Source organism: Notamacropus eugenii, chromosome 1 (genome assembly GCF_028372415.1).
Source record: "Notamacropus eugenii isolate mMacEug1 chromosome 1, mMacEug1.pri_v2, whole genome shotgun sequence".
NCBI lineage: Eukaryota > Metazoa > Chordata > Mammalia > Diprotodontia > Macropodidae > Notamacropus > Notamacropus eugenii.
The window spans coordinates 216,990,692-217,015,935 of record NC_092872.1 but is presented as its reverse complement, the minus strand read 5'-3'; the positions used below and the strand labels follow the sequence as shown (position 1 = coordinate 217,015,935).

At 40.6% G+C, this 25,244-nt stretch overlaps 1 protein-coding gene across 2 annotated transcripts; it reads left to right on the top strand.

Moving 5' to 3' along the window:
* Positions 1-119: 119 nt before the first annotated feature.
* LOC140516212 (cytochrome P450 2C23-like) lies at positions 120-23,646 on the top strand. 2 transcript variants are annotated; one of them, XM_072627253.1, is made up of 9 exons: positions 120-415; positions 5,695-5,857; positions 11,541-11,690; positions 12,668-12,828; positions 13,552-13,728; positions 16,556-16,697; positions 20,258-20,445; positions 21,644-21,850; positions 23,081-23,234. In XM_072627253.1, exons 1-9 carry the CDS (start codon positions 239-241, stop codon positions 23,135-23,137), a joined length of 1,422 nt encoding a protein of 473 aa, XP_072483354.1. In that variant the 5' UTR covers positions 120-238; the 3' UTR covers positions 23,138-23,234. The 2 variants fall into 2 exon arrangements, with proteins under 2 accessions (XP_072483354.1, XP_072483346.1); XM_072627245.1 differs by having other exon boundaries at positions 124-415; positions 21,644-21,785; positions 23,081-23,646.
* The last annotated feature ends 1,598 nt before the right edge of the window (positions 23,647-25,244 follow it).

Genomic DNA, 25,244 nt, shown 5'->3' with positions numbered 1-25,244 from the left:
CTAACAGGAGAAATAATATTTAATGTGATTAACCACAGTAATAAGAAAGGAGCTAACAGGAGAAATAATATTTAATGTGATCTTTGCCCACTCATGTGCTCAAAAGCCACTCCAAACCCAAACTCCAACTTCTTTTAGGACACCAGACTTGCCATTGGCTGATCAGTCCCACTGCTTCTTTATTACCGGTCAGTGCCACTTTGCACTTTGGGGCATTGCACTAGGTTCTCTGGCCATCATGGATCTGGGGGGCCTCACCACTCTTGCCCTGGTGGCTCTTGTCTTTTTCTTGTTCTTCCAGTTAGCATGGAGCAAAGGACATAAAGTAAAGCTCCCTCCTGGCCCAACTCCTCTTCCCCTCCTTGGGAACATTCTACAGATGGGTTCCAAGAATATCATCACATTTTTAGAAAAGGTAAGTTCAATGGTTCAATGGTATCAGGTGGGCTATTCCTGGGTAACTCCCATGAGGATCAGACATCATGTTAATGCTCTCAAATGCAATTATTTTAACTCAATTCCATTTCAGGAAGGATTGAAATGCTTTCTACACGCCATGTACTGCTCTGGACATGGGGAATACACAGATAAAAATCAGAGCTCCTGTTCTCAAAGACCATACATTTTGCTAAGAGAACACTGTATAGAAAATGAACTACAAGTTGTATACAAAGTAAAGACAAAATCAATTGTGTGGAGAGTGAATTCTAGTAATTAGAAGAGTGAAGACAGGTTCCTGATCATTGGACCAAACACTTAGAGCCAGAAGTGACCTAAGAGCCCATGGAGTCAAATATTCTTATTTTACAAATACAGAAGCTGAGGCCTCCAAAGGTTAAATGAATTTCCCATGGTTACAAAGATAGCAAGAGGCATATTCAAAGCCAGGATTTTCTGCTGTCCTACAACACGTGTCCTTAGAAGATTGTTTCAACTAAACCTTGAAGGAACAAAAAGGTTGTGAGAGGCAGAGGTGATGGCAGGGACCCTTCCAGACACAGGAGGCCAACTATACAGAGAAGGAATGTCATGGGTGGAAAACAACTGGGAGGCTGGGACCTACCTTTGTGGCACATAAGGACAGAGTATGGGGAATATTCTTGTGAGAAGTAGATCAAACATTGAGAGCTGCAATGGACATTTAGTCCATTTCTCTCTTTTTCCAGAAGAAGAAATTGAGGCCAAGATTAATGAAGTAATGAGATCACCAGAGTAAAAGAGTTCTTTCTATTTTCACCATTCTACAGAGCCAGGATTCCCATAAGTTTTCTGGGACAGGGGAGAGATGGCTGCCCTCCTAGTACATGCAATGAAACTCAGTCCAGTGGCTCAGGTTGGCATAAGGACAACTTTATGGTCAAAACAGCATGGCAGCATGAGGTCCTGGAAGGCAAATACTCTCTTATTTTGTCTTTGGTTCCTCAGTCACTCCCACAGTGTCTTGCACGCAGGAGGTGCTTTATGGATCCTTCTTGATGGATTGATAGTAAGGGGAGTGTTTTCAAAATCTCCCTATTTCCAAAAAAAGATCAAAACTAGCAGCACCGAAAAAGGTTTCTTAATATTTTCACAGCTTTCCTAAGCAGAGCTACTCTTCTGTAATTCATCAGCATCCCAATGTTCATAATCTTTTTCTCAAAACTTTGCTGCTGGAGATAAACCCCAAAGAGGTCTGAAAGAAAGGTCCTACTTGTGCCAAAGTATTTGTTTACCATTTTTTTTCATAGTAGCATAAGCCTGAAAACAAAGCCAGTGGCCAGCAGCTGGGTAATGGCTGAAGAAATTGTGAAGTTTTTTTGTGCTATGCGAAAGGACAAACATAAGGAATTGAATGGAATGCAGGAAGAATTTTAGGAAATGATAAAGCATGAAGGAACAGGACCTGAAAAATAATATGAACACCTCTACTACTGGAATAAAAGGCCAGTAAAGTGAACCTCGGTGATATGTAATTATAAGGACTAATCTAGACCCTGAGAAGAGATGAGGAAATGCATCTCACTCGTTTCCTTGGAAGAGTGTGGGGGCAGAGGCTCAAAACAAGTACTGTCAGCCATGCTCCATGTGCTGGGTGGATTTGTTGTGTTACAAAGGAAGACCCACTGGCAGGTGAAAGTGGTATACTTGGAACTGATGGCAATGTCAAAAACAAAAGCACCAATAAGTTTAATTATGTTCATATATTTAGATTTAATGGTTGAAGATGGGTGTGGGGGAGATATATTGAATATAATGATATATTAAATATAATTATATGAATTAATGAGTGGACTGGACTAAGCAATAAAATGAGAAGTCAGTCAGCTCCTCCCCAGTCTATACAAGAGCGGAGCTTGAATCCCATTGGCTACTTTTACCAGAGGCAGGAAGGAGTCAGGTTCTCAATACAAGATTTTGTTTTGCAAAGTCTAGCAACTATACCTAGATATGTCTGAGATGTAATAAAAATGAGGAGGAGGAGTTAGAAGAAGAAGAATAGGAGAAGGAGGAGGAGGAGGAAAAGAAGGAGAAGAAGAAGAAGAAGAAGAAGAAGAAGAAGACAATTGGAAAGAGAAGTTATCAGTGTTGGAAACTGGCTCCCTCTAAGTCAGTCAAGTGATGCCAGTGGCTACTAAGACTGCTTGATATTATAGGATACTGTGAGAATAATGTACAGGTTCATTTCTGCCCACCAGTTGGCTGCCATTCCATATCTAGAGAGGAGTATCTTCCTAAAACAGGTGGCAGTGATGAGGTTTTTTTTGTTTTTTTTTTATTTAAATTTATTTATTTAAGCTTTCAACATTCATTTCTACAAAATTTTGGGTTCCAAATTTTCTCCCTATTTCTCCCCTCCCCCCACCCCAAAACACCAAGCATTCTAATTACCCCTATCACCAATCTGTCCTCCCTTCTAACATCCCTCCCTTCCCTTATCCCCATCTTCTCTTTTGTCCTGAAGGGCAAGATAAATCTCTATACCCCATTACCTGTATTTCTGATTTCCTAGTTGCAAGAACAATACTCAACAGTTGTTCCTAAAACTTTGAGTTTCAGCTTCTCTTCATCCCTCCCTCCCCACCCATTCCCTTTGGGAAGGCAAGCAATTCAATATAGGCCATATCTGTGTAGTTTTGTAAATGACTTCCATAATAGTCATGTTTTGTAAGGTTACCTACATTTCCCTCCATTCTATCCTGCCCCCCATTTCTTCTATTCTCTCTTTTGATCCTATCCCTCCCCAAGATTGCTCCCTCCTCCCACTGCCCTCCCTTCCATTATCCCCCCCCACCCTGCTTATCCCCTTCTCCCCCACTATCCTGTATTGTAAGATAGGTTTTCATACCAAAATGAATGTGCATTTTATTCCTTCCTTTAGTTAAATGTGATGAGAGTAAGCTTCATGTTTTTTCCTTCACCCTTTTTCCCTCCACTGAAAAGTCTTTCACTTGCCTCTTTTATGAGAGATGATTTGTCCCATTCCATTTCTCCCTTTCTCCTCCCAATATATTTCTCTCTCACCCCTCAATTTCATTATTTTAAGATATGATCCCATCCTATTCAATTCGCCCTGTGCTGTGTGTGTGTGTGTGTGTGTGTGTGTGTGTGTAATCCCACCAACTACCCAGATACTAAAAAAAGTTTCAAGAGTTACAAATATTGTCTTTCCCTGTAGGAATGTAAACAGTTCAACTTTAGTAAGTCCCTTATGACTTCTCTTTGTTGTTTACCTTTTCATGCTTCTCTTTATTCTTGGGTTTGAAAGTCAAATTTTCTTTTCAGCCCTGGTCTTTTCATCAACAATGCTTTCATCAAGAAAGAATCCTCTATTTCACTTAATGACCATTTTTTCCCCTGAAGTATTATACTCATTTTTGCTGGGTAGGTGACTCTTGGTTTTAATCCTAGCTCCTTTGACTTCTGGAATATTGTATTCCAAGCCCTTAGATCCCTTAATGTAGAAGCTGCTAAATCTTGTGTTTTCCTGATTGTATTTCCACAATACTTGAATTGTTTCTTTCTAGCTGCTTGCAATATTTTCTCCTTGACCAGGGAACTCTGGAATTTGGCCACAATGTTCCTAGGAGTTTCTCTTTTAGGATCTCTTTCAGGAGGGGATCGATGGATTCTTTCAATATTTATTTTGCCCTCTGATTCTAGAGTGTCAGGGCAGTTTTCCTTGATAATTTCATGAAAGATGATGTCTAGGCTCTTTTTTTGATCATGGCTTTCAGGTAGTCCCATAATTTTTAAATTGTCTCTCCTGGATCTATTTTCCAGGTCAGTTGTTTTTCCAATGAGATATTTCACATTCTCTTCCATTTTTTCATTCTTTTGGTTTTGTTTTGTGATTTCTTGGTTTCTCATCAAGTCATTAGCCTCCATCTGTTCCATTCTAATTTTGAAAGAACTATTTTCTTCAGTGAGCTTTTGAACCTCCTTTTCCATTTGGCTAATCCTGCTTTTTAAAGCATTCTTCTCCTCATTGGCTTTTTGGACCCCTTTTGCCAATTGAGTTAGCCTATTTTTAAAGGTGTTATTTTCTTCAGCATTTTTTGGGGGCACCTTTAGCAAGGTGTTGACCTGCTTTTCATGCTTTTCTTGCATCTCTCTCATTTCTCTTCCCAGTTTTTCCTCCACCTCTCTTACTTGATTTTCAAAATCCTTTTTGACCTCTTTCATGGACTGAGCCCATTGAATATTTATTTTGGATGTTTGGGATACAGAAGCCTTGACTTTTATGTCTTCCCCGATGGTAAGCATTGTTCTTCCTCATCCAAAAGGATGGGAGGAGATATCTGTTCATCAAGAAAGTAAACTTCTATGGGGGTTTTTTTTCCCCTTTTTGGGGCATTTTCCCAACCAGTTACTTGACTTTTGGGTCCTTTGTCAAGTGTAGGGTATACTCTGGGAATCTGTGAGATCTCAGTTCCTTCAAGGTGACACGATGAAGCGTGTACTGGTCTGGACACAGAGAGGGATTTTTGTGTCCAGAATCTTAGCAGTTACCTCTCCACAGCCACCTGGCCTCCAGTTCCCAAGTTAGCACTGGGGGCTGATTTTCAGGCAGGGCCACCATTCAGTGTGAGACAAAGACCAGCTAGCCCAGGGCCTCCACACAGGGTGGAGGCAAGGATCAGCTCCTCAGTGCCCCCAGGGTTTTTACACTCCAAAAATGTGTGTGGCTGCTGTGCCTGTGATGTAGCCTCTAAGGTGGCTGCCTGCTGCCGGAGCCATGGGAAGGCCCCTCTCCCTTCCTGGCCAGCTGAGAAAACCCCATTACTGACCTTTGGCACCTGTGGGTTGAAGGATCTTCGAACCTGTTGCTGCTGGGACTGGGGGTTCTGTGACTGGAGATTCTGCCCCTGAGGGCTGTTCACAAGCCACGCTGCGAGGCCAAGGCTGGGCTGGGCTCCATGCTCTGCTCCGCATCCAATGCAACAGATATTTCCCATGGGCCTTTCAGGTCACCCTGGGCTGAAAATCTCTTCCACTCTGTTGTTCTCCACCTCTGCTGCTCCAAAATTTGTTGAGAGTCCCTCTCTACAGGTATTTTATGGGCTATGTGGGGAGACCCTGTGTATGTGTGTCTTTCTACTCTGCCATCTTGGCTCCACCCAGTGATGAGTTTTAATAAAAACTTTGTGAATTTCTGTCCATGGTAAGTCTTCAGGGACTTAATTGTGACTGAACTACTTTTGGATCTCTTTTCAGGTGGCTGAAAACTATGGTCCTGTGTCCACTATATACATGGGGCCACAGAGAATCATTATGTTGCATGGATATGAAGCAGTAAAAGAAGCTCTGATTGACCAAGGAGACGAGTTTGTACACAGAGAATTCCCACCAGCATTTAGGACCGTCTTCAAAGAAAATGGTAAGTTTCAGCCTTTAAAGGTTACATAAGATGAGCTCTTTCTTCTCCTTCTCCTTCTCCTTATAATCCTTTTACTTCTTCTCCTATTCCTTTTTCATCTTCTTCTTCTTCTCTTCCTTCTTCTTTTCTCCTCCTTCTTCTTCTCTTCTTCTTCTCCTGCTCCTCTTTCTTCTCCTCCTCCTCCTCTTTTTTCTCCTTTTCTTTCATCTTCTGTTCTCCTCCCTCTTCTCCTTCTCCTTCTTTCTCCTCCTTCTCCTCTTCTCCTTGTCCTCCTCCTTCTCCTCCTTCTTCTTCTTCTCCTTCTCTTTCATCTTCTTTTCTCCTCCTTCTTCTTCTTTTCTCCTTCTTCTTCTTCTGCCCCTTCTTCTTCCCCTTCTTCCTCTTCTTTTCCTCCTCCTTCTTCTTCTCCTCCTCCTGCTTTTTCTTCCATCACTTTCGCTACTCTCACTCTCCCCCACACCCTTCCCCAACCATTAAAATCCCTGTCTTGTATGAAACAAGAAGTCAAGAAGAGCAAATCTACGTATTATTGATCATATTTGAGGATGTGTATCTCACTCCTTACCTACAGTTCTTCACTTCTCTGCCAAGAGGTAGAATCCATACTTACGGAGTTGTGATTGATCATTTTAGTCATCAGATTTCTTGTCTTCAAAATTGCTGTCCCTTACAGTGTTGTAGTCAATATATAAATTGTTCTGATTGTATTCACTTTATTCTGTATCATATAATACAAATCTCAGGTTTCTCTGAATCCACCTTTTCCATCATGTTTATGGCACAAGAATATTCCATTATATTATCTTGCTAATTATTTAGCCATTCTCCAAATAATGGACATGAAATTTATTTCCAACTATTTTCTCTAATAAAAATAGTTTCTAATTTAAAAAATATTTATGTCCATCCTCTGTTTTTGGTCATGTACATTCATGTTCAAAGATCAGTAGGAAAACCTCTGAGTGGAAGGATATACACAGTTTAATAACTCTGAGAGTATTATTGCAAACTCCTTTTTAGAACAAATGAATTGCTTCACAGTTCCAATAACAGTGCGCAAGCAAGCTCCAAACAGATTCTGTAACAGTTTTCAATTTCCTTCTTTTTCTCTTCTTTTGCCAAAATAACAAATATAAGCAGAATACTGGAAATTATTTAATTTACATTTTTCTTCTACGTGGTGATTCGGAACATTTTTCCAATATGCTTGTTAATAACTTTAATTTGTTCTTCTGAAAAGTGCCTGTTCTTATCCTTTGCTATTTGTCATATGAAGATAATTCATCTAGCTTAAATATCCTAGATGAAGCAATAAGGGTAGTAAAAGTAACTAAAGAACAAGTCATTAAATGAAGAGAAATGAATATGTAATGGGCTCCTAGGTGGCGCAGTAGATAGAGTGCCAGGCCTAGATGTGGGAAAACTCATCTTCCAGAGTTTTCTGGCCTCAGACACTTACTAGTCATAATGTCCCTTGGTGGTGTACTTTCCAGGCATGTACACATTGATCATGAAGTTGACACATGCATTGCTAGAGCTAGTTCAGTATTTGGGAGGCTCTGAAGGAAAGTATAGGAGAGAAAACTGATTACCAAACTGAAGGTCTACAGAATTGTTGTGCTGCACTCATTGTTGTATGCCTGGGAAACCTGGACAGTCTACCAGCACCATGCCAGGAGACTGAATCGCTTCCATATGAATCGTCTTAAGAAGATTCTAAAGATCATCTGGAAGGACAAGGTACCAGACACTGAGGTCTTTATTCGAACTAAACTGCCAAGCATTCAAACTTTGCTTTAGAGAGTGCAAGTCTCATAGGCTGGCCTCATTGTTTGAATAGAAAACATGCACTTGCCAAAAAGATTATTTTATGGAAAATTCACACAGAGCAGGTGATCGATCACACATTGGTCAGAAAAAATGACACAAGGAAGCTCTCAAGTCTATCTCAAGAACTTCGGATATGATTGTTAACATGGGAGGCATCGGCACCGGACTGCCTAACATGGCTTGCCCACATCAGAAAAGGTCTTATGCTGTATGAGCGAAGCAGAATGGAAACAGCTCAAAGGAAACACAGGATAAGTAAATTAAGAGAATCTATTCCAAATGTTCACATGGAAAATTTGTGCCCAATCTGTGGCAGAGCATTCCAAGTTCATATAGGTCTGATCAGCCACAGTTGCACACATTGAAACTTGACTTCAACATACTGGTGTCATTTTGGTCGTCTTAGAGAATGAAGGACAACAACTACCACCAGTTGTAATGGCCCAGGGTAAATCTCTTCATTCTGCTTGCCTTAGTTCCTCTTCTATAAAATGAACTGGAGAAGGATGGCAAACCAATCCAGCATCTCTGCCAAGAAAATCCCAAATGGGGTCACAAAACATCTGACACGACTAGAACAACTAAACAAGAATAGGAATGAAATTATGTCTTATTTAGAAAACTTCAGTGATTCAAAAATATAATAATAATAGGATTTATAGAGCTTGAAGATGATTAGCAAAGTGCTTTAAAAATATTATCTCATTTAACCTTGCCAACAACCTTGTGAATTGGATGCTGTTATTATCTCTGTTTTACAGATAAGGGAACTGAATCAGATAGGGGCTAAGTGACTTGCCCAGGACCACAGAACAAATAAATATCGGAGGCAGAACATTAACTCAGACCTTCCTGTCTCCAACTAAAGCCTGTCATGTACTGATCTAACTAGCTGAGGCAAGAAGTGATTTTGGCAAAACAACAAAATAGAAGACATATCTACCCCCCAAAATGAAACATCATTTTTAATAATGACAGAATGTACCACATTTTTCAGGGTAACCCACCAAGACAACTACAGGAATTATAGAAATACAAGTATGAAATAATTTTAATAGAAATGAAGGAATAATTGCACAACTGGACAGAGATGCACAGGATGTGATCTAGCTAACTCATATAAGGATGATAGCAACATTGTTCTGTTGTTTTCATTTGTGTTCAACTCTTCATGACCGCTTTGGGGTTTTCTTAGCAAAGATACTGGAGCAGTTTGCCATGTTCTTTTCCAGCTCATTTTACAGATGGGGAAACTGAGGCAAACAGGGTTAAGTGACTTGCCCACAGACACACAGCTAGTAAGTGTTTGAGGCCTGTTATGAACTCAGGTCTTCCTGACTCCAGCCGTGGCATTCTCTCCACAGGGCCACCTAGCTGCCCCATTTATTTGTAGATCTGATGCAAAGCAATCAAAATCCCATGGACAAGTACGTAGAAGTGGATAAAGCAATACGTTTTATATGTAGGAATCAATGCTCAGAAGTGCTGAGAGGAATCATGAGAAATTAGGAAGCAAAGGCAACTGTGTGGTCACATGTGAAAGTAGGACATCAATTCTCTAAATTCTTTGTAATGTGATGTACAAAAAAGAAAAAAAGAAAAAATGGAGCAGAATAGGATACAAGGAAGCAGCCCAAAAGTTCTGTGCTCCACCCAAGACAAGGAAATGCCTGTCTCTCTCCCTCTAGCCTCCATCTATGTCCATTTTATAGTGAGAAGGATTACAGGAATCTGAATTTCAAGAACACTTGCTCTGGTTTCTAGGAGAAAAATTTACGTGTAACCTGAGCTCAGAACCTTTGGTGACCAGTTTACTGAAGCAAGACATCCTTTTTTCAGTGGACTAGTCATAAGAGGTTGTGAGTTTATATTCCACCTCAGCACTTTATTCTAAAGAAATTTGAAGGTCCGTTCCACTGGCCCTGAGGGCACGTTACAGTTGGAATGCAATACCTGTTCTAGCCAGCAGGGGGTACACTGAGATCTTACTGGGCAGGGCTACGTTCAGAGTTTCTTATCCATGCTGTTTGCACCTACATGGATGGGATTGATCCTTTTCTTTTCAGGGCCTTTGCTATCGTTTCTTTCAAACATAAGAATGCAATTTCATCCCATAAGAATGCACAATTCCCTTGGATTGCCGACACCCACAAAAACTTTAGTTCTTACTCTATCATATGACACTTGGATTACCTCTGGTATTCAGGTTCCTATACTTCTCTGAAGCTACTCAATCCCATAATCCTTTTCTCTTTGATGCCCTGTGGCTCATGAGACACTGGACAGCAGGCAATATAAATGGGTGGCAGTGGCTTCCCTACCTCAGTGCAGTCTGGGGGAAATGTTGCCAGAGTCTATTTGGCCAATTAGAATTGTGGTTCCAGATCTTACCCAAGAGGAAAATTCTGCCATGTTCCTTGCTACATTTAATGATTCTCAATCATGTGGACCTGGCATAATGGGGCTTATCCCAAGCATGGGTAAACTGCACAATCTTTACAAATGACCAAGGACGCAGAATGAGAAGAATCAAAATATGTTTAGAAAACAAAGAAACAAACCAATAAACAAGTACCCCACCCTCAAAGCTTCTTCCAGAAACACTGTAATCACAGTCAGTGCCTGCCTATAGGCTCGTCCTGAAACCCTTGGTTTCTAGATGTAGTTCAAATGCCTAGACTCACTTGTACCACCAGGGCAAGGAGTCATCCCAAATACTGAATTTGGCACATATCCTCAAGACTTTTCCATTCACATCCCGAATATTCAGGAGCTATTCCTGCTCTTGGGGACTCAAGTTATCCACTCAGTTTCACTGATGGCAGCATCTCTGGTTTAAGGCTGCTAGTCATTATGGAGATAAATTACATTTTACTGTAGTTTTTTTTTTAATCACTAGTAGAGTGGAATAGTATAGTGAAGGTCAGGACATCTGTGGAGAGAAACCCCTTTGTTCTTTCCTCTTCCTATTGAGATGCCACCCTTCAAATGTTCCTGACAGCCCACATCTCACATCATTTCCATCTATAGCATCTCTACTCTTGGGCCTTTGTCCTCCAGATTCATGGGAAGGGCTGACCTGAAGGACAGGGGTCAATGGTGAAAGCTTATCCAATGAGGGAAGGGTACACATGACTCCACTAAACTGCCCCAATTCCTAGTTTTCCAGCCAATAAGGAAGATCACAGACATTAGCCTATTGTCACATGTGTAGTAAGAGGCAAAGACATGATTGGAACCTAATTCTTTTCTCATTCTAGATTTAGCAGTCTTCATTACATTACATGACCTCTTGAAATCCATGCCCCATGTGGACACAGATCCAAGCAGGCAGTTTATTAACAGAAGAATTCTGTTGGTACTCTGATTCCAGGCTAAGAGATCACCCAGTTGAAGGCTTTGCCCCTATATTCCTTGTCCTGGCTTTGACATCATCATCATCATAAGTGACAGAGGGAAAACAACTGATATTTACACAGCACTTCAAAGAATTCTGTGTACATTATTTCATTTGAGTTCTTCCACAGCACTGAGGAGTAGCTATATGAGTATTATTACACTTCTTTTGTGAGTGAGGACCCTGAGGGTTTGAGAGGTTAAATGATTTGCCCAAAGTCATATAGCTAGGAAGTATCTGAGGCAGGATTTGAATTCAGGTCTACTTACCTGAATTCTAGCATTTTACCTACTACACTATATTGCTGCCAAAGGACACAATTGCCCACCTATCACAGATTCCCTTCCACTTGTCCTATCCTCCAACTCTCTCCCATCCACAAAAACTCTCCAAACACCTGGATTTTGCCCTCCCTCAAGCTTCTTATCCTGCTTGTTCTGCTGATTTTTTCCCCAGGTGTTCTGTCAAGCAATGGTGAAAAGTGGAAGCAGATCCGACGTTTCTCACTCATGACCTTGAGGAACTTTGGGATGGGGAAGAGAACTATTGAGGAGAGAGTCCAGGAGGAAGCCCAGCATCTGGTGGAGGAGCTCCAAAAGCCAAAGGGTTAGTTTGGACTGTTCATCTCCTGGGAATATGGTGCCTGCCCACTCCACCAGCCTCATTTTCAAAGCTTCTCTGAAGTGGGAGGATCTCATTGTCTGTCTGACCCCACTGACTGGCATGAGTCATTCATGCAATGATTCTTTTGAAGAAGCATTTTATAATGAAGTAGTGCAAGGCAATGCAAGGTAGATGTGGATGGCCCAGCAGCCCAGCTCAGGACAACCCTAACTTTAAAGAGCTTACCATATACTGGGAAAGTAGGACATATAGAGAACTAAGTAAATAGTACGTGTAAGGAAGTACACGTGTTTTATACACATATATTTATTTGTTTGTTTGTTTATGTATTTATGTATTAAGGTAACATAAGGTGATTTCAGTATAAAAGTGAGACATTAACAGCTGGTACAATTACAAAATCTTTTGTGTAGAAAGTGCCACCAAATCTGAGTCTTGAAGGGAGTTTGAGATTACAAGAGACAGAGGAAAAGAGGAAGGAAATTCCATACCTGGTGGCCAGCCTGTACATGGGCACATTGAAGTTGGAGATATAAGTAATGGAATGTTGTATATCAGGAATAGGGATTATTATTAAGCACTAATTTCAGAATTAGGACTAAAGAAAACTGTCCAGAGGAGAACATTAGGCCAGGGGTGGGGAACTTGCGGTCCCAAGGCCACATGTGTGCCCTTCTAGTTCCTCAGGTGTGGTCTTTTGACTCTGTCCAAATTTCACAGAACAAATCCTATTCTTAAGGGGATTTGTTTTGTGAAGTTTGGATTCAGTCAAAGGGCTGCACTTGAGCTCTTAAAGGGCTACAGGATCCCCACCCTTACTTTTGCCAATCTTAAGAAATCTGCAGGCAGTATTCAGACATGAGATGGAGAGTAGTTGGGTCCCTGCCCTCTTAGTGCTGCATGACTGGGAACCATGACATTAAGGTTATTTTTCCTTTGGTGGCTTCCCCAACCTTTAGCTCAGGTGTTCGACCCCACCTTCATCATCAGCTGTGCTCCCTGCAATGTGATCTGCTCTATTCTCTTTAACAAATGCTTCAACTATGATGATGAGAAATTATTGCATCTGATGGAAATATTAAAAGAAAATTTTAAGCTCGCGAACACACCATGGATCCAGGTAAGTTCAGGGTTGCTTTGTGTTGATGTGACTGCTCACTGAATTCCTGTTTGAATTGTGGGCTAGGGGAGACATCAGCTCCCTGAGAAGTGCAGTCACAGCCAAATCTCTAATAGGCTATGCCATTATGGAGAAGAAGAGAGAGTGCTTAAGAGTGGAGAGAGTAAATGAGCTTTCTTCACTCCATGGAAGAGTGTCCTCCTTAAGCAGCTGACTAGGGTGCTATGTAAAGTGAACTAAACTTGGAATCAATCACATAGCCTCAGTTTCCAATGGCCCCTAGGGTCCCTTCCAGCCTTATTTCTATCATCCTATGAATACACCACCATTCCAAATGGAGGCAATCCCAAAACCCCAAAAAAGAAGGGAGATCAAGGTGTGTAGGTGAGGAGAGTACCACAGGAACCCTGCATCTCCAAGCTCTGAAGAGAACAGTTGGTCCATCCACCAATTCTCTCTGGGGAGTGGTGATGCGCTTCTCTCTCTTGGCATGCAGTATTTCTGTAGGACACCTTTAAAATGCCCAAGAGGACCATTTTCTTAGATGGTGGCTGAGGATGCATTTTCAAGAGCTTGGTTTCAGAAAGCTATAAGATAGATCCTCCACCTCTGGCCTAAAATAAAGAAATTTCTGCCAGGACAGGAAACAACATTTGGTAAACATTGTTTTCTCTTTCATAATTCTTTTTTGGGGGCATGGGGTGGGGTTTTCTGCCTTTTTAGCTCTACAATATTTACCCTTCACTCATAAAGCATCTTCCTGGAAGTCATAGGACCATCTATAAAAATGGTCTCCATATGAAGAGTTTTATAATGGATCAGGTAAAGACACATGAAGAAACTCTGGATCCAAACAACCCTCGGGATTATATCGACTGTTACCTCATCAAAATGCAACAGGTACAATACAGTAAGGGACCTATGTTTTGTCTAGAGTTGGAAGTGGCAATCCTGCTACTTGAATAAGCTTTCCTATAGAGTAAGCTTGAGTTGTAAAACTATGATTTTCATTGAGGTCCTTCAAGGGAAGGGGAGAGACTTTGGAAACTACAATCACTGTGCAAGAGATAGAGTCCCTGGAGCCCCAAGAGGGTCTGCTAGAAAAGTTAGGATAGGCCAAGGAGGTGGCATGATTGAGTCAGCTCATTTCATAGCACAAGGTAACTAGGTATTATAATAGAGTTCTAGAGTTGGAGTTAGAAAGACCTGATTTCAAATTCTACCTCATATATACATATGAAGTGGGAAAGCACTTCAGTATCTTTGCCAGGAAAAATCCAAATGGGGTCATGAAGAGTTGGACATAACTGAAAAGTGACTCAAAATTATCATAATATATTCTAATTCTATCTCAAAGGAGGCCTCCATTGTCTTAGACTTTAGTCCCACCTAGATATTCTGATTAACTAAGACTAAGTAGACCTATGGTAACATCTAGACATTCTGAGGTTATCTAGACCCCATGTCCTACCAAGAGAGTCTGATGAGATTAATTAGACTGGATATATACACATATATATGTATGATCATATAAATATACACATACACATATATATTTATACACACATACATTCTTACACATATAGGCTTCCTAGGTAAACCTGGACAAAGCAACTAACCTCTCTGCTCCTCAGTTTCTTCTACTATACAAATTGGAGATAATGCCTAATTAATGGAGTTACTATGAAAATCAAATGTGATAACATAGGTAAAGCACTTTTTTTGCTTAAAGGCAATGAGGACAGAGAAAAGCCTTTGGATTTAGCAATTTAAATTTTGTGTATGCTCTCCTCCAAGAGAATAGATCCACCTGTCATGTCATAAAGTAGAGTAGATCACAGTCAATACCTGTCCTGGTCCCAATGGGACCTACCCAGACATGAGGTCATGAGAACTTCTCAACTTCTAGAGAAAAGAGTCAGGCTTCCATTACTCAGCCCAACCTCAGATTGGAGCACAACCAAGGCAAAAAACAAAGTCAGGGCTCTGTTCTTTTGTGGACACCTGGGAGGGTGTGAGGCAAAGACGAACCTATTCTGGGCCCCTGGAGGGGAAAGAAAGGGCAGAGACAGTTCCTAGAAACAACTATTCTTGTCCACAGTCAGAGGGAAGAGACACTGAGCAAGGTTCAGAGCAAGACTTCAGAAATCCTGTCTGATGCTTGCTGTTACATTAGGTCACAAAACTTGCCATCAAATTGACTCCTCAGGTCCCTTCCCCAGGGTGCACCTGTGCCTCTTGATATTGGAAAAAATGGAGTTTGGGAATGAGAGGGAGTCTCATATCCTTCAATGAATGCACCATTGCTTCTCCTAACCTTTGTAGCTCCTATTGAGTCAAAAATATCCTCCCCCCGTTTACAAGGGAAAAGGTCCCCTCAATCTGTGTGATCGATTTGGGAATCATTCATTCATCTGCTAGTCTAGTAGACAAGGAACTTAAGGGAGTAAAGGTAGAACACAATCTTCCACACCTTTACTCAAGAGCCAAAGGATGTCAACAATTCACTCTGACATTGTAAGAGATAGCACAGAGCTTAAATTACATCATCATATTTCTCTACTTAGTGGAGATGGATCACATATAAAATATCATTCCTACTCTTTTTCCAATCATTTGTAGGGTTTGCAGGTTAGGTCTTCTGCAGATTATGGGCTGTGTGGGGAGAGCCGGTATATGTGTGCCTTTCTACTCCGCCATCTTGGCTCCTCCCCCTCTGCAGATTAAATGAAGTGAAATGACAATCAACAGACTGATATTGAGATAAAAAAGGTATAGTCACTAATAAAGGATATATAGGCAGAGATAGGGATATGCATATGTATATATATATACATATATGTGAGTATATACATGTACATATATGTGAGTGTATATATACAAACACATATAGATATGTATTGCATGGGTAATCTCAGAATGTCTGGTCTAGATAATCTCATCAGACTATCTTGGTAGGACACCGGGTCTAGATAACCTTAGAAGGTCCAGATGTGACCATAGGTCTACTTAATCTTAGCTAATCAAAATATCTAGGTGGGACTAAAGTCCAAGACAATGGAGGCCTCCCTTTGAGATAGAATCAAAATATATTATGTTACTATTGAGTCACTTTTCAGTCATGTTCAACTCCTCTTGATCCCATTTGGAATTTTCTTGGTAAAAAACTGAAGTAGTTTCCCATTCCCTCCTCCATCTTATTTGCCAAATTAGGACCAGAGACAAACAAGGTTAAGTGACTTGCCCAGGGTCACACAGCTAGTAAACATCTGGGGCCAGTTTTGAATTCAGCCAGAGGAGTCTTTCTGATTCCAGATCTGGCACTCTATCCACTGTGCCACCTAGCTTCCCAAGGTAGGGCCAAGATCTAAGACAATGGAGGCCTCCCTTTGACACAGAATCACAAGAGAATATAGACTGAGAATTTGTCTTTATTTTCACAACCTGCAACCTCCATTTCTTTGTCCTGCAAGATTGCTTTTAAATATTGGAAGGGGAGAGAAGATGGTTCCTTTAAGTTCCCTACATATAGATTCAACCCATTTCCTCCACACAGCCATCAGTTATTCTGTAGTCTAAATCATCATATCTTTTTACCCCATCATCTAAACATGTTTATAAAGATCTCAATGAGTCATATTACATGTAAAGGGGGCCCCAAATCAGAGATCTTTGGGATTTCACATGTCTGCCTCTTCTGTGATACATTTAATAATATTGTCTTCAGGAGAAAATGAATCCACAGTCAGAATTCAGCTATGAAGAATTGCTGGCCACTGGATCTAATTTATTTGTTGCTGGTACAGAAACAACAGCCAGCACTGTGAGATATGGGCTTTTACTGCTCATGAAATACCCAGAGATACAAGGTAAGAGGAACAATTCACTTGACCCACACAACTGAAATAACATTAAGATGGAAGAGAGAGAACATGTTAAGCCCTGGCCTTGGTCCTGACTGGTTTCTGTAAGCAGCAGTACTCCACCTGGTACAAAACCTTAAACAGAGCAGCTATATGACCCATGCTTTTGTGTCAGGGGAAATTTAATCAATAAATAAAATGAGGTCATTTCTCTGAGCATAATATCATTTATTAGTAGGGTCATGGGATCTATTAATAAAGGACAGATCAGTGGCATGCCTCCATTGGTGCCTAAGAACCTGAGGTAGAGCAGTGGGGTCTTTTATATCTTCTTGTATCTTCTATCATTGGGACCTCCCCTAGCAATTCCAATTGGTGGACATTTTAATGTGAGGAGGTTGGTTAAGAGTTGTCTTTATTGCTGTTTAGTTGTGAGTTGTTTTTCCCCCAGTACTGTCTAACTATTCTTGAACCCATCTGAGGTGTTCTTGGCAGAGATACTAGATTGGTTTGCGATTTCCTTCTCCAGTTCATTTTTCAGATGATGGAAACTGAGGCTCAATGACTTGTGCTGAGTCACACAGCTAGTAAAAGCCAGATGTGAACTCAGGAAGAGGGGTCTTCCAGACTCCAGGCCCAGCATTCTTATCCACTGCACCACCTAACTGCCCTAAGAGCTGTCACCTCCTCCCAATGTTTGGGAGAGGGGAAAGCAGTGTGCTGACCCTCAGATGTGACTGATTATGCCCCTCTTGAACTCCTAAGGGATTCAAGTTGCTAGAAATCTTAACTAAAAAAACAGAAGCCATCTCAATCAGGTTTTCACTGACTTGTTCTTTCCTTTGTAGACTAGGTCACCTCAGACTTTAATGACAAAGCTCATTCTCCCTGGGAGTCGGTCTAGCTCAAAAACTGAGTTCTAGTTATAGAATAAACAGTGGATAGGGTCCCCTTTGGGTGGTACCCAGACCAAACTAGTTAAGGAGCAGTTAAGGAGTGATCACATCAATCAGTGATGACTTTCAGAGACTGCCCAGCCTTTTCAGGAGTGGTGTCTTGGCAAAAATAGTAAGAAAAAAGATGGATCTTAAATTAATAATTCATTATTAACAAAATAGTAGAATATTTATTTCCCTCCTTGGTGAACTGAATACAACTCATAATGAAGAATTCTGTCACCATTATTGTTACTCTTAGTCATGGTGATGATGAGGATGATGATTTCAGCTGGTCTGTCAGAAGTGAAAGTAACTGAGTCTCAGTCAGTTAACAACAGCTTAGAGTCACTGGATCTCAAACCAATTTTTCTTTCTGCTTTTTAAAAAACTTCTTCAACATTTGTATTTAATGTTGTGAGTTCCAAATTCTCTGCCTTCCTCCTTCCATTGCTTTCCCCCACCGCAACATGGTAAGAAATCAGATACAGGTTATCCATGTGCAATTATATAAAATATTTCCATATTAATAGTTCTATGCAAGAAAACTAGAATAAAGTAGGAAAATGAAAGAAAAAGGTGAAAATGGTATGCTTAAGTCTGTATTCAGTCAATATCAATTCTTCCTCTGGGGCCAGATGGTATGCCTCATCATAGCACTTTGGGATTGTCTTGGATCATTGCATTGCTGAGAATAGCTAAGTCATTCACAATATTACTGTTAGTGTATACAATGTCTTCCTGGTTCTGTTCACATCACTGTGCATCAGTTTGTGTCAGGCTTTCCAGGTTTTTGTGAAATCACCCTGCTTGTCATTTCTTATAGCACAATAATATTCCATTATAACCATATACTACAGTTTGTCAAACACAATTTTCCCAAACAAATGAAAACAGAAGTTGATCGACATGAAGAACTATGAAATCCCAGTTGCAGTCTTTGCTCTGGCAATAAAGAGCAATATTATCTTGACAATAAAGCCTTAACTTTTCTTGGCCTCACTATTCTCATTTATAAAATAAACTAATTACTGAGGACTTTCCAAGGTTTAATTTCCTATGAAATAACAGTATAAAGATAGAAGAGCTGAGTTTTTGTTAGTCATTCTCAGCAAGAAATCTTAAGGAACACTTGCTCTTAAACAGGGATTCATAAATTTTGGTGGGTCGTGAACCTTTTGGAAGACTAAGGAATCCTGGAGACTCTCCTTTCCAATAATGTTTTGAAATGCATAAAATCAAAAATAGAAAATTACAAAGGAAACAAGTTTATATTAAAATGAAACTGTCAAAATGTTTTTTAAAAAGAGTTTAAAACAAGTTCATGTACCCTAGGCTAAGAAATACTACTCTAGAAGAATAGTTCATTCACAGAAGTATTTAGAAGAATAGGTAATAATTCCATCTCATTGTAATGAGTGTTGATCAATTCCTGTATATTGATACTTGGCAAACAATTTCATAGAAGTTAGGAGAAAAGATCCAGTCCCTGGTAAATACATACATACATACTTACATACTTACACATATTCACAAACATACATACGTGTATGTACACATGTATATAAATAGATAGATACACATATATCTTTTGAGATGGCATTTATAGAAACAAGTCATTAAAGGTATTAGATCCTATACTTTGGGGTTTCATAAAATGCCACTCCTAACTGCTCAATAAAGAGCCTAGTGTATGTAGAGTACTGTGTCCTTCTAGGCTTGGGGGAGATGCTAAGGTGCAGTGAGGCATAGTGCCTCTCCCTAGGGAGATTAAATTCTACTGCCCTTTGACTTAACACCAGGTAGTTTGTTCAGTGAAGAGAGTGTCAACCTGGACTCAGGAACTCCTGAGTTTCAATCTGGCCTTGGGTAGTTACTAGTTATATGACCTTGGGCAGGTCACTTAAGCACTGTTTGTTTCAGTTTCCTCATCTGTGAAATGGGGATAAAAGTTGCACCTACCCTGCATGGCTGTTGGCAGGATCGAATGAGATAATCATTGAAAGCATTCAGCACAATAAGCACTACATGATGGTTACTTGTTACACTTGTTATTTTTTATGAATACCAGTTCAATGCCTGCCATGCACATTCCACAAAGTGTTTCCTCACATCTCTCAAATCTCATCCCTTCTGTCCTCTCACATTGCTACTACTTCAAAATAAGTCCTCATCACCTCAGGCTATTGTAAGAGCCTGTCATTGGTATCCCTGCCTCAAATCTTTCCCCACTCCAGTCCACCCTCCAATCAGCTGCGAAGTTAGCTTTCCTAAAGCACAGGTCATAGCATCCCAACTCAGTAAACACAAGCGGCTCCCTTTTTACCTCCATGATCAAACAGAAACTCTTCTGTTTGTCTTTGAAAGCCTAATAAAGCTTAAGACTGCCTTGAGACCTTTCAGACCTGCTGTATCTTGTTTGTACATAGGTGTTTACATTTTGTCTTCTTCATTAGACTGAGTAGAAACTATCAGAGTACAAACTATCTTCTTCCTCTCTTTGTACTCCCACCACTTAAAACAATGCCTGGCACATAGTTGGCACTTAATAAAGGCTGTTGACTGACTAATCAATAGATCATTAGACTTTGCAACCCTCTGAACTCTTCATTGTCATTCATCTCCATATAGCCAAGGTTCATGAAGAAATTGACCGAGTGGTTGGCTCAAGCAGGAGGCCCTCCATGCAGGACAGAGTCAAGATGCCCTATGTGGATGCTGTTGTGCATGAGATACAGAGATATATTGATCTTGTCCCCTTCAGTCTTCCTCGATCAGCACCCCAGGACATCCACTTCAGAAACTATGTGATTCCCAAGGTCAGATGTCTTTATTTTCATTTTGATTTTCACAAGGCCTAAAAGCACCCTATTGGCAGTGGGTGCAGAATATCAGCTCTATTTGTTTATTCTGTCATATAGAGGTGCTTACAGAAGGAGCTGTATCATAGAAAACAGAGAGCTGGCCTCTAGAGGCAGGCATAGCTATGTTCTGGGTCTGCTTCCAACACGTTGGCCATGTTAACAAATACTGAGCAACCACTTTATCTCTCAGGGACCCAGACATCTAAGAATCCAAATTGGAAAGTAGGTTTCCACATTGGTAGAGGGAGTTTCCTCAAGTATCCCAGCTCTGATTCCCTATATTGGTGAAATGCCAGGTCCTTTTGTTCTGTTCACTGACAGAAGAAAAGCTATGCTATATTGCCTCTATCCCAAGTCTAAGAGTAAGGAGATCTGGGACCTACTTCTGGCTTTGACACCCAGTAGCACTGTAACTGAGATTGTCACATCATCTCTCTGGGCCTTGACATCATCTATGGGAAGAATGGTTATATAGATGGTCTCCAGCTTCCAATATAGCTCTCATAACCTGCATATGTCTATGTGGAGCTAAAGCAAATCATTTTAGTGAGAATGCTCTCCTCATACAGTAGGAGGAGAGAAGGGGACTAGGAAACCTGCCACCAATTCCTATGGATAGTGAGTGATAAGGTGAGCTATAGAGTGACTGGGGCATGGTCATAACTTCTCTAAGTTTTAGTTTTATCACAAAGTAACTGACAGCAAAGTTCATTGTATTATGACTACTTCATGCCTGGAGAATATGAGACATTAAGTAACACTTAATTAACTTAAAAATATTAGTTGAATGTTAATATATTTTATATTAAAAATCATAACTCTTGGGATAAACTAGTGTCCTAATATTGAAACCAGAGTCTCAAAAAACATCCATGATCTGTAAGAAACTTGCTCAGTTTTCTGTGAATCTCATACATCAATGCTGTATTTACACTATCAGCTACTGCATGTTCTATCAAAATCACTTTTAGAAGAATAACTGAGATGTCACCAGATAGAGTATTGCTAAATAAAAAGTCTTTCCTGAAGCCATTTGCTCTCAGAATTCATGTACATTAAATGCATATAGCATGAACTATTCATGTTAGATACTTTATAATACATGTATGAACATGACAATATTCCAGCTAAAATCCTCTGTTTTTGATTCCAGGGTACAATTATATTCACCTCCCTCCACTCTGTCTTACGTGATAAAAAAGCATTTCCCAACCCATACCAGTTTGACCCAGAGAACTTCTTGGACAAGTCTGGCAACTTTCAGAAGAGTGACTACTTTACGCGCTTCTCTTTGGGTAAAAATGATGCGTGCTTCTCTCCATTTGTCAGTTTCATTGACTGCACCATGATACAGGCATTGGTAATCAAACTCCAAACCCAAAGGCGTTTGATCTCATTGTTGGAAACACAGAAATATTCAGACAGTTTGAATACAACATGGGTTAGTGGAAAGCAGACTCAGGGGATGATGCTTTGAATCTCAACTCTGACACTTCTAAAGATATAGCTAAGGGCCAAATCACTTAAATTCTCAGCCTCAGTTTCCTCAGATGTAATATAAGGATATTCATACCTAAATCTTATAGTTGTTACAGTTGTACCCATTTAAAGGTAGGTAGAGGAGCTTATTGCTTGCTGATTGATTGTTAAGAATGCTGAATTTGGAATTGATGTGAAACTGAGATTTTAATTTTATTTTATAAATATGTTAATTATGTAGCCATGTATAAGTCATTTAATCCATCTGAGCCTCAGTTTCCTAACCTGCAATATGGGGATGATAATTCCTTTGGTACCTGCTTTACAAAGTTATCGTGAGGGTAACACTGTCCACTATTTTGGAACTTTAATTCCTATATGAAGGTCAGATTTTTGTTTTTAAATGACCTGGTCATTCTTAACACCCATATTCAGAGAAGAGAGGCAATGTGAGGCATAGTGAACAGAAGCCTGTCCTTGAAGTCAGACAGCTCTGCCATAAAGTTCTGCTTCAGAAATATAGTTACTTTGTGTCTGTGTGTGTGGAGAAAATCACTTAATTTTTCAGTTCCCTAGCAAATTCAGTAAGACTCTCAGCTTTGGAGGATTTGCCTACCTGTATCTGTGAAGGCAATCAGGAAATCACAGGTCCAGTCCAACAATCCCCACTCCATCCTCCCACGCCCACCCCAGGTACTTGTATCTCTAGATCACTGAGTGATTTGCTCAGCTAGCTCCTATGCGGCTACTTTTCCCTCAAAAGTTTTTTTCTAACTCTTGCTTATTCTAAGAGCAAAATTCACCAGCTTTTCAATTCAAATCTTTGCAGGTGAATGTTACATCTCTGATGATGACACTTGAAACCCATCTCAGGAGCTTGTCAGGCCCCTGGATTAGCACCTATTTCCTTCCCTGCTTATCTGACAATGGGACCACCAGATATGTTTGGCCTCTCTAGTATAAGACACTGCCACTTCCACTGACCATCTGGGAGAACCCAACTTAAGATAACTCTTCTCTCATCTTCTCCTTCATCAATGTGTGTAAGTCTCTCTTGATGTAGAAGCTAATTAAATGGCTATCATCAAGCAGACTCTTTGGTTCCTTTTAGGAAAACGTCTCTGTCTTGGAGAGGGCCTGGCTCGGATGGAAGTGTTTCTCTTCCTGACCACTATCCTGCAGAACTTCACCTTGAAGCCCTTGGTTGATCCAAAGGAACTTGACATCACCCCACTCACAAGTGGACTTCTCAATGTCCCCCCAGTTTATAAACTATCTCTTCTTCCTAGATAAAGATGTCCTGTGGCCACAGCTTCATTGCTTTATTCCCATAAATTACTAGTACAATTAATTTCTATTTAAATGATCATCTTGGTATTTGGTGTTGGGAAAACACTTTTACCTGCTTTAGGTGAGGAGCAGTGTTGGGACAACTCCTGCCAGAGAGGTGAACCAGACCAAGAAACAATGGAGTCACCACTGCCTAATATTTGGCCACTCTGCCTTGGCAGCAGCAAAGAGCTGCATCAAAGGGAAGCCGTGTGCTCAATTTAAGCATTCATTCCCAATCTTAAGAAGTTCTGGAAAGCTCGCAGATTGTCTTTCATAACCTGGTAATTGTTCCTAAATTTGGTTATAGTCCTGTTTTTGGAGAAATAAAGGAATCACATCTAAGAATTGTTTCTCCCCAAAAGCCTCTTATTTCTACAAGATTGTAAATATGTATGTATCATATGTGTATATGTGTATATATAACACATATATACACATATACATGTCTGTCTATCTATCTATCTGTCTGTCTGTCTGTCTATCCTTTATAGCCCACTATCTCAAAGTCAAGCTGCTACATCTGTCTTTCAGTATTCCAGGGTACCCTAAGTGATTTTTGAGGTGTCTCTTCTCTGTTCCCCTTGTCTTAAGCCCTGACATAGTGGGTTCCATCTCCACCCATTATAGTTAGTAGTAATGTTAAGGCACAGTCCCTGCTACACAGTAAGCACTTAATGCTTTTTGACTCCATGTTTTGTGCCACTTCCATCTAATCATTTAAGATCGATTAATTTTTTTGAAAGGGAATTAACTTCAAAGATGTAGCAAGAATGAAGTTCAAATCTCCCCCCTATACAGCAGGGGCATATACTTTTTCCTACACCACCTTAGCGTCTAGCTAAAGTAGGCTCACTCTTAACACAGTTATATACATACACATGCACATATCAATTCACTCCCAACAAAGCACCACATTAGTCTAGAAGGAATCTTGGGAGCAAGTTGAAGACATATATACTACACAGTGACGTATTTAGGCAAATTCAAAACTCATTGAATGGCTCAAACCAAAGCATAGATGCTAACTGTTTGGAAAAAGGCACCTAATAGAGTGTCTAAAGAGCTCTGCTTTACCATGTACCATGAACATTTTTGTCAATAACTTGGATAAAATCTAAGAGGACATACTTACAAGATTTGCACAAGACAGAAAATGAGGAGGGATATCAAGCAGACATTGGTGAAAGAATTCAAAACAGTCTTGGTATGCTGGAACATTGGATTGGGTTTAACAAGACACAGTGGATTAGAAATAAATGTAAAGTTTTACAACTCAGTTTAAAAGAATCCAGTTCCCAAGGATAAAATGCAGAGAGCATCACTGGACAGCAATTTATCTGACAAAGGTCTAGGAGGTTTTAGTGCAGTGCCATGCCAGGCCTAGAGGCCTGTGTGGGCTACCCGAGTCTTCTTACCTCACCTCCGAGGTCTTCGGTTGGCCAAAACCGGATGCTCATATGAGAGAAAGGATGTTCCAGAGTCGAACAAGGGTTGAGCTTTATTTCAGGGTCTCGGTTACAAGTGCAGGGGGGTCTTCCTTAGGAGGAAGAGGGGGAGATTTCCTAAGGAGGCTAAGATCTTAAGGGATTGGAAGTAGAAGTACAAGCGGGGACAGAGAGGGGGAGGGGAGAGAGAAGAGAAGCGGAGCCTACTGTCCTCTTGGCTCCTCACATGCTAAGAGAGCTTTCAGGCTTCCTCAATCCTACTTAACCTTCAGCCGCATAGTTTGCATCTGAATACCGTGCTGTTAGGTAACTAGGCGTGCCCAGATCTGGGACCATCTCTAGGGCGGGGAGATCTCTCTCCCATCACGTTTCTCACGGGAAGAGGCGGAATTACCCGAGATAGCTCGGTTCACCTCGATCCCCTGCCGTTTCCTGGGGGGGTCTCGTGAGAGCTCTAAGATTTAGAAGCTCCCACCTTTACCCGCCCGAGACTGTCCA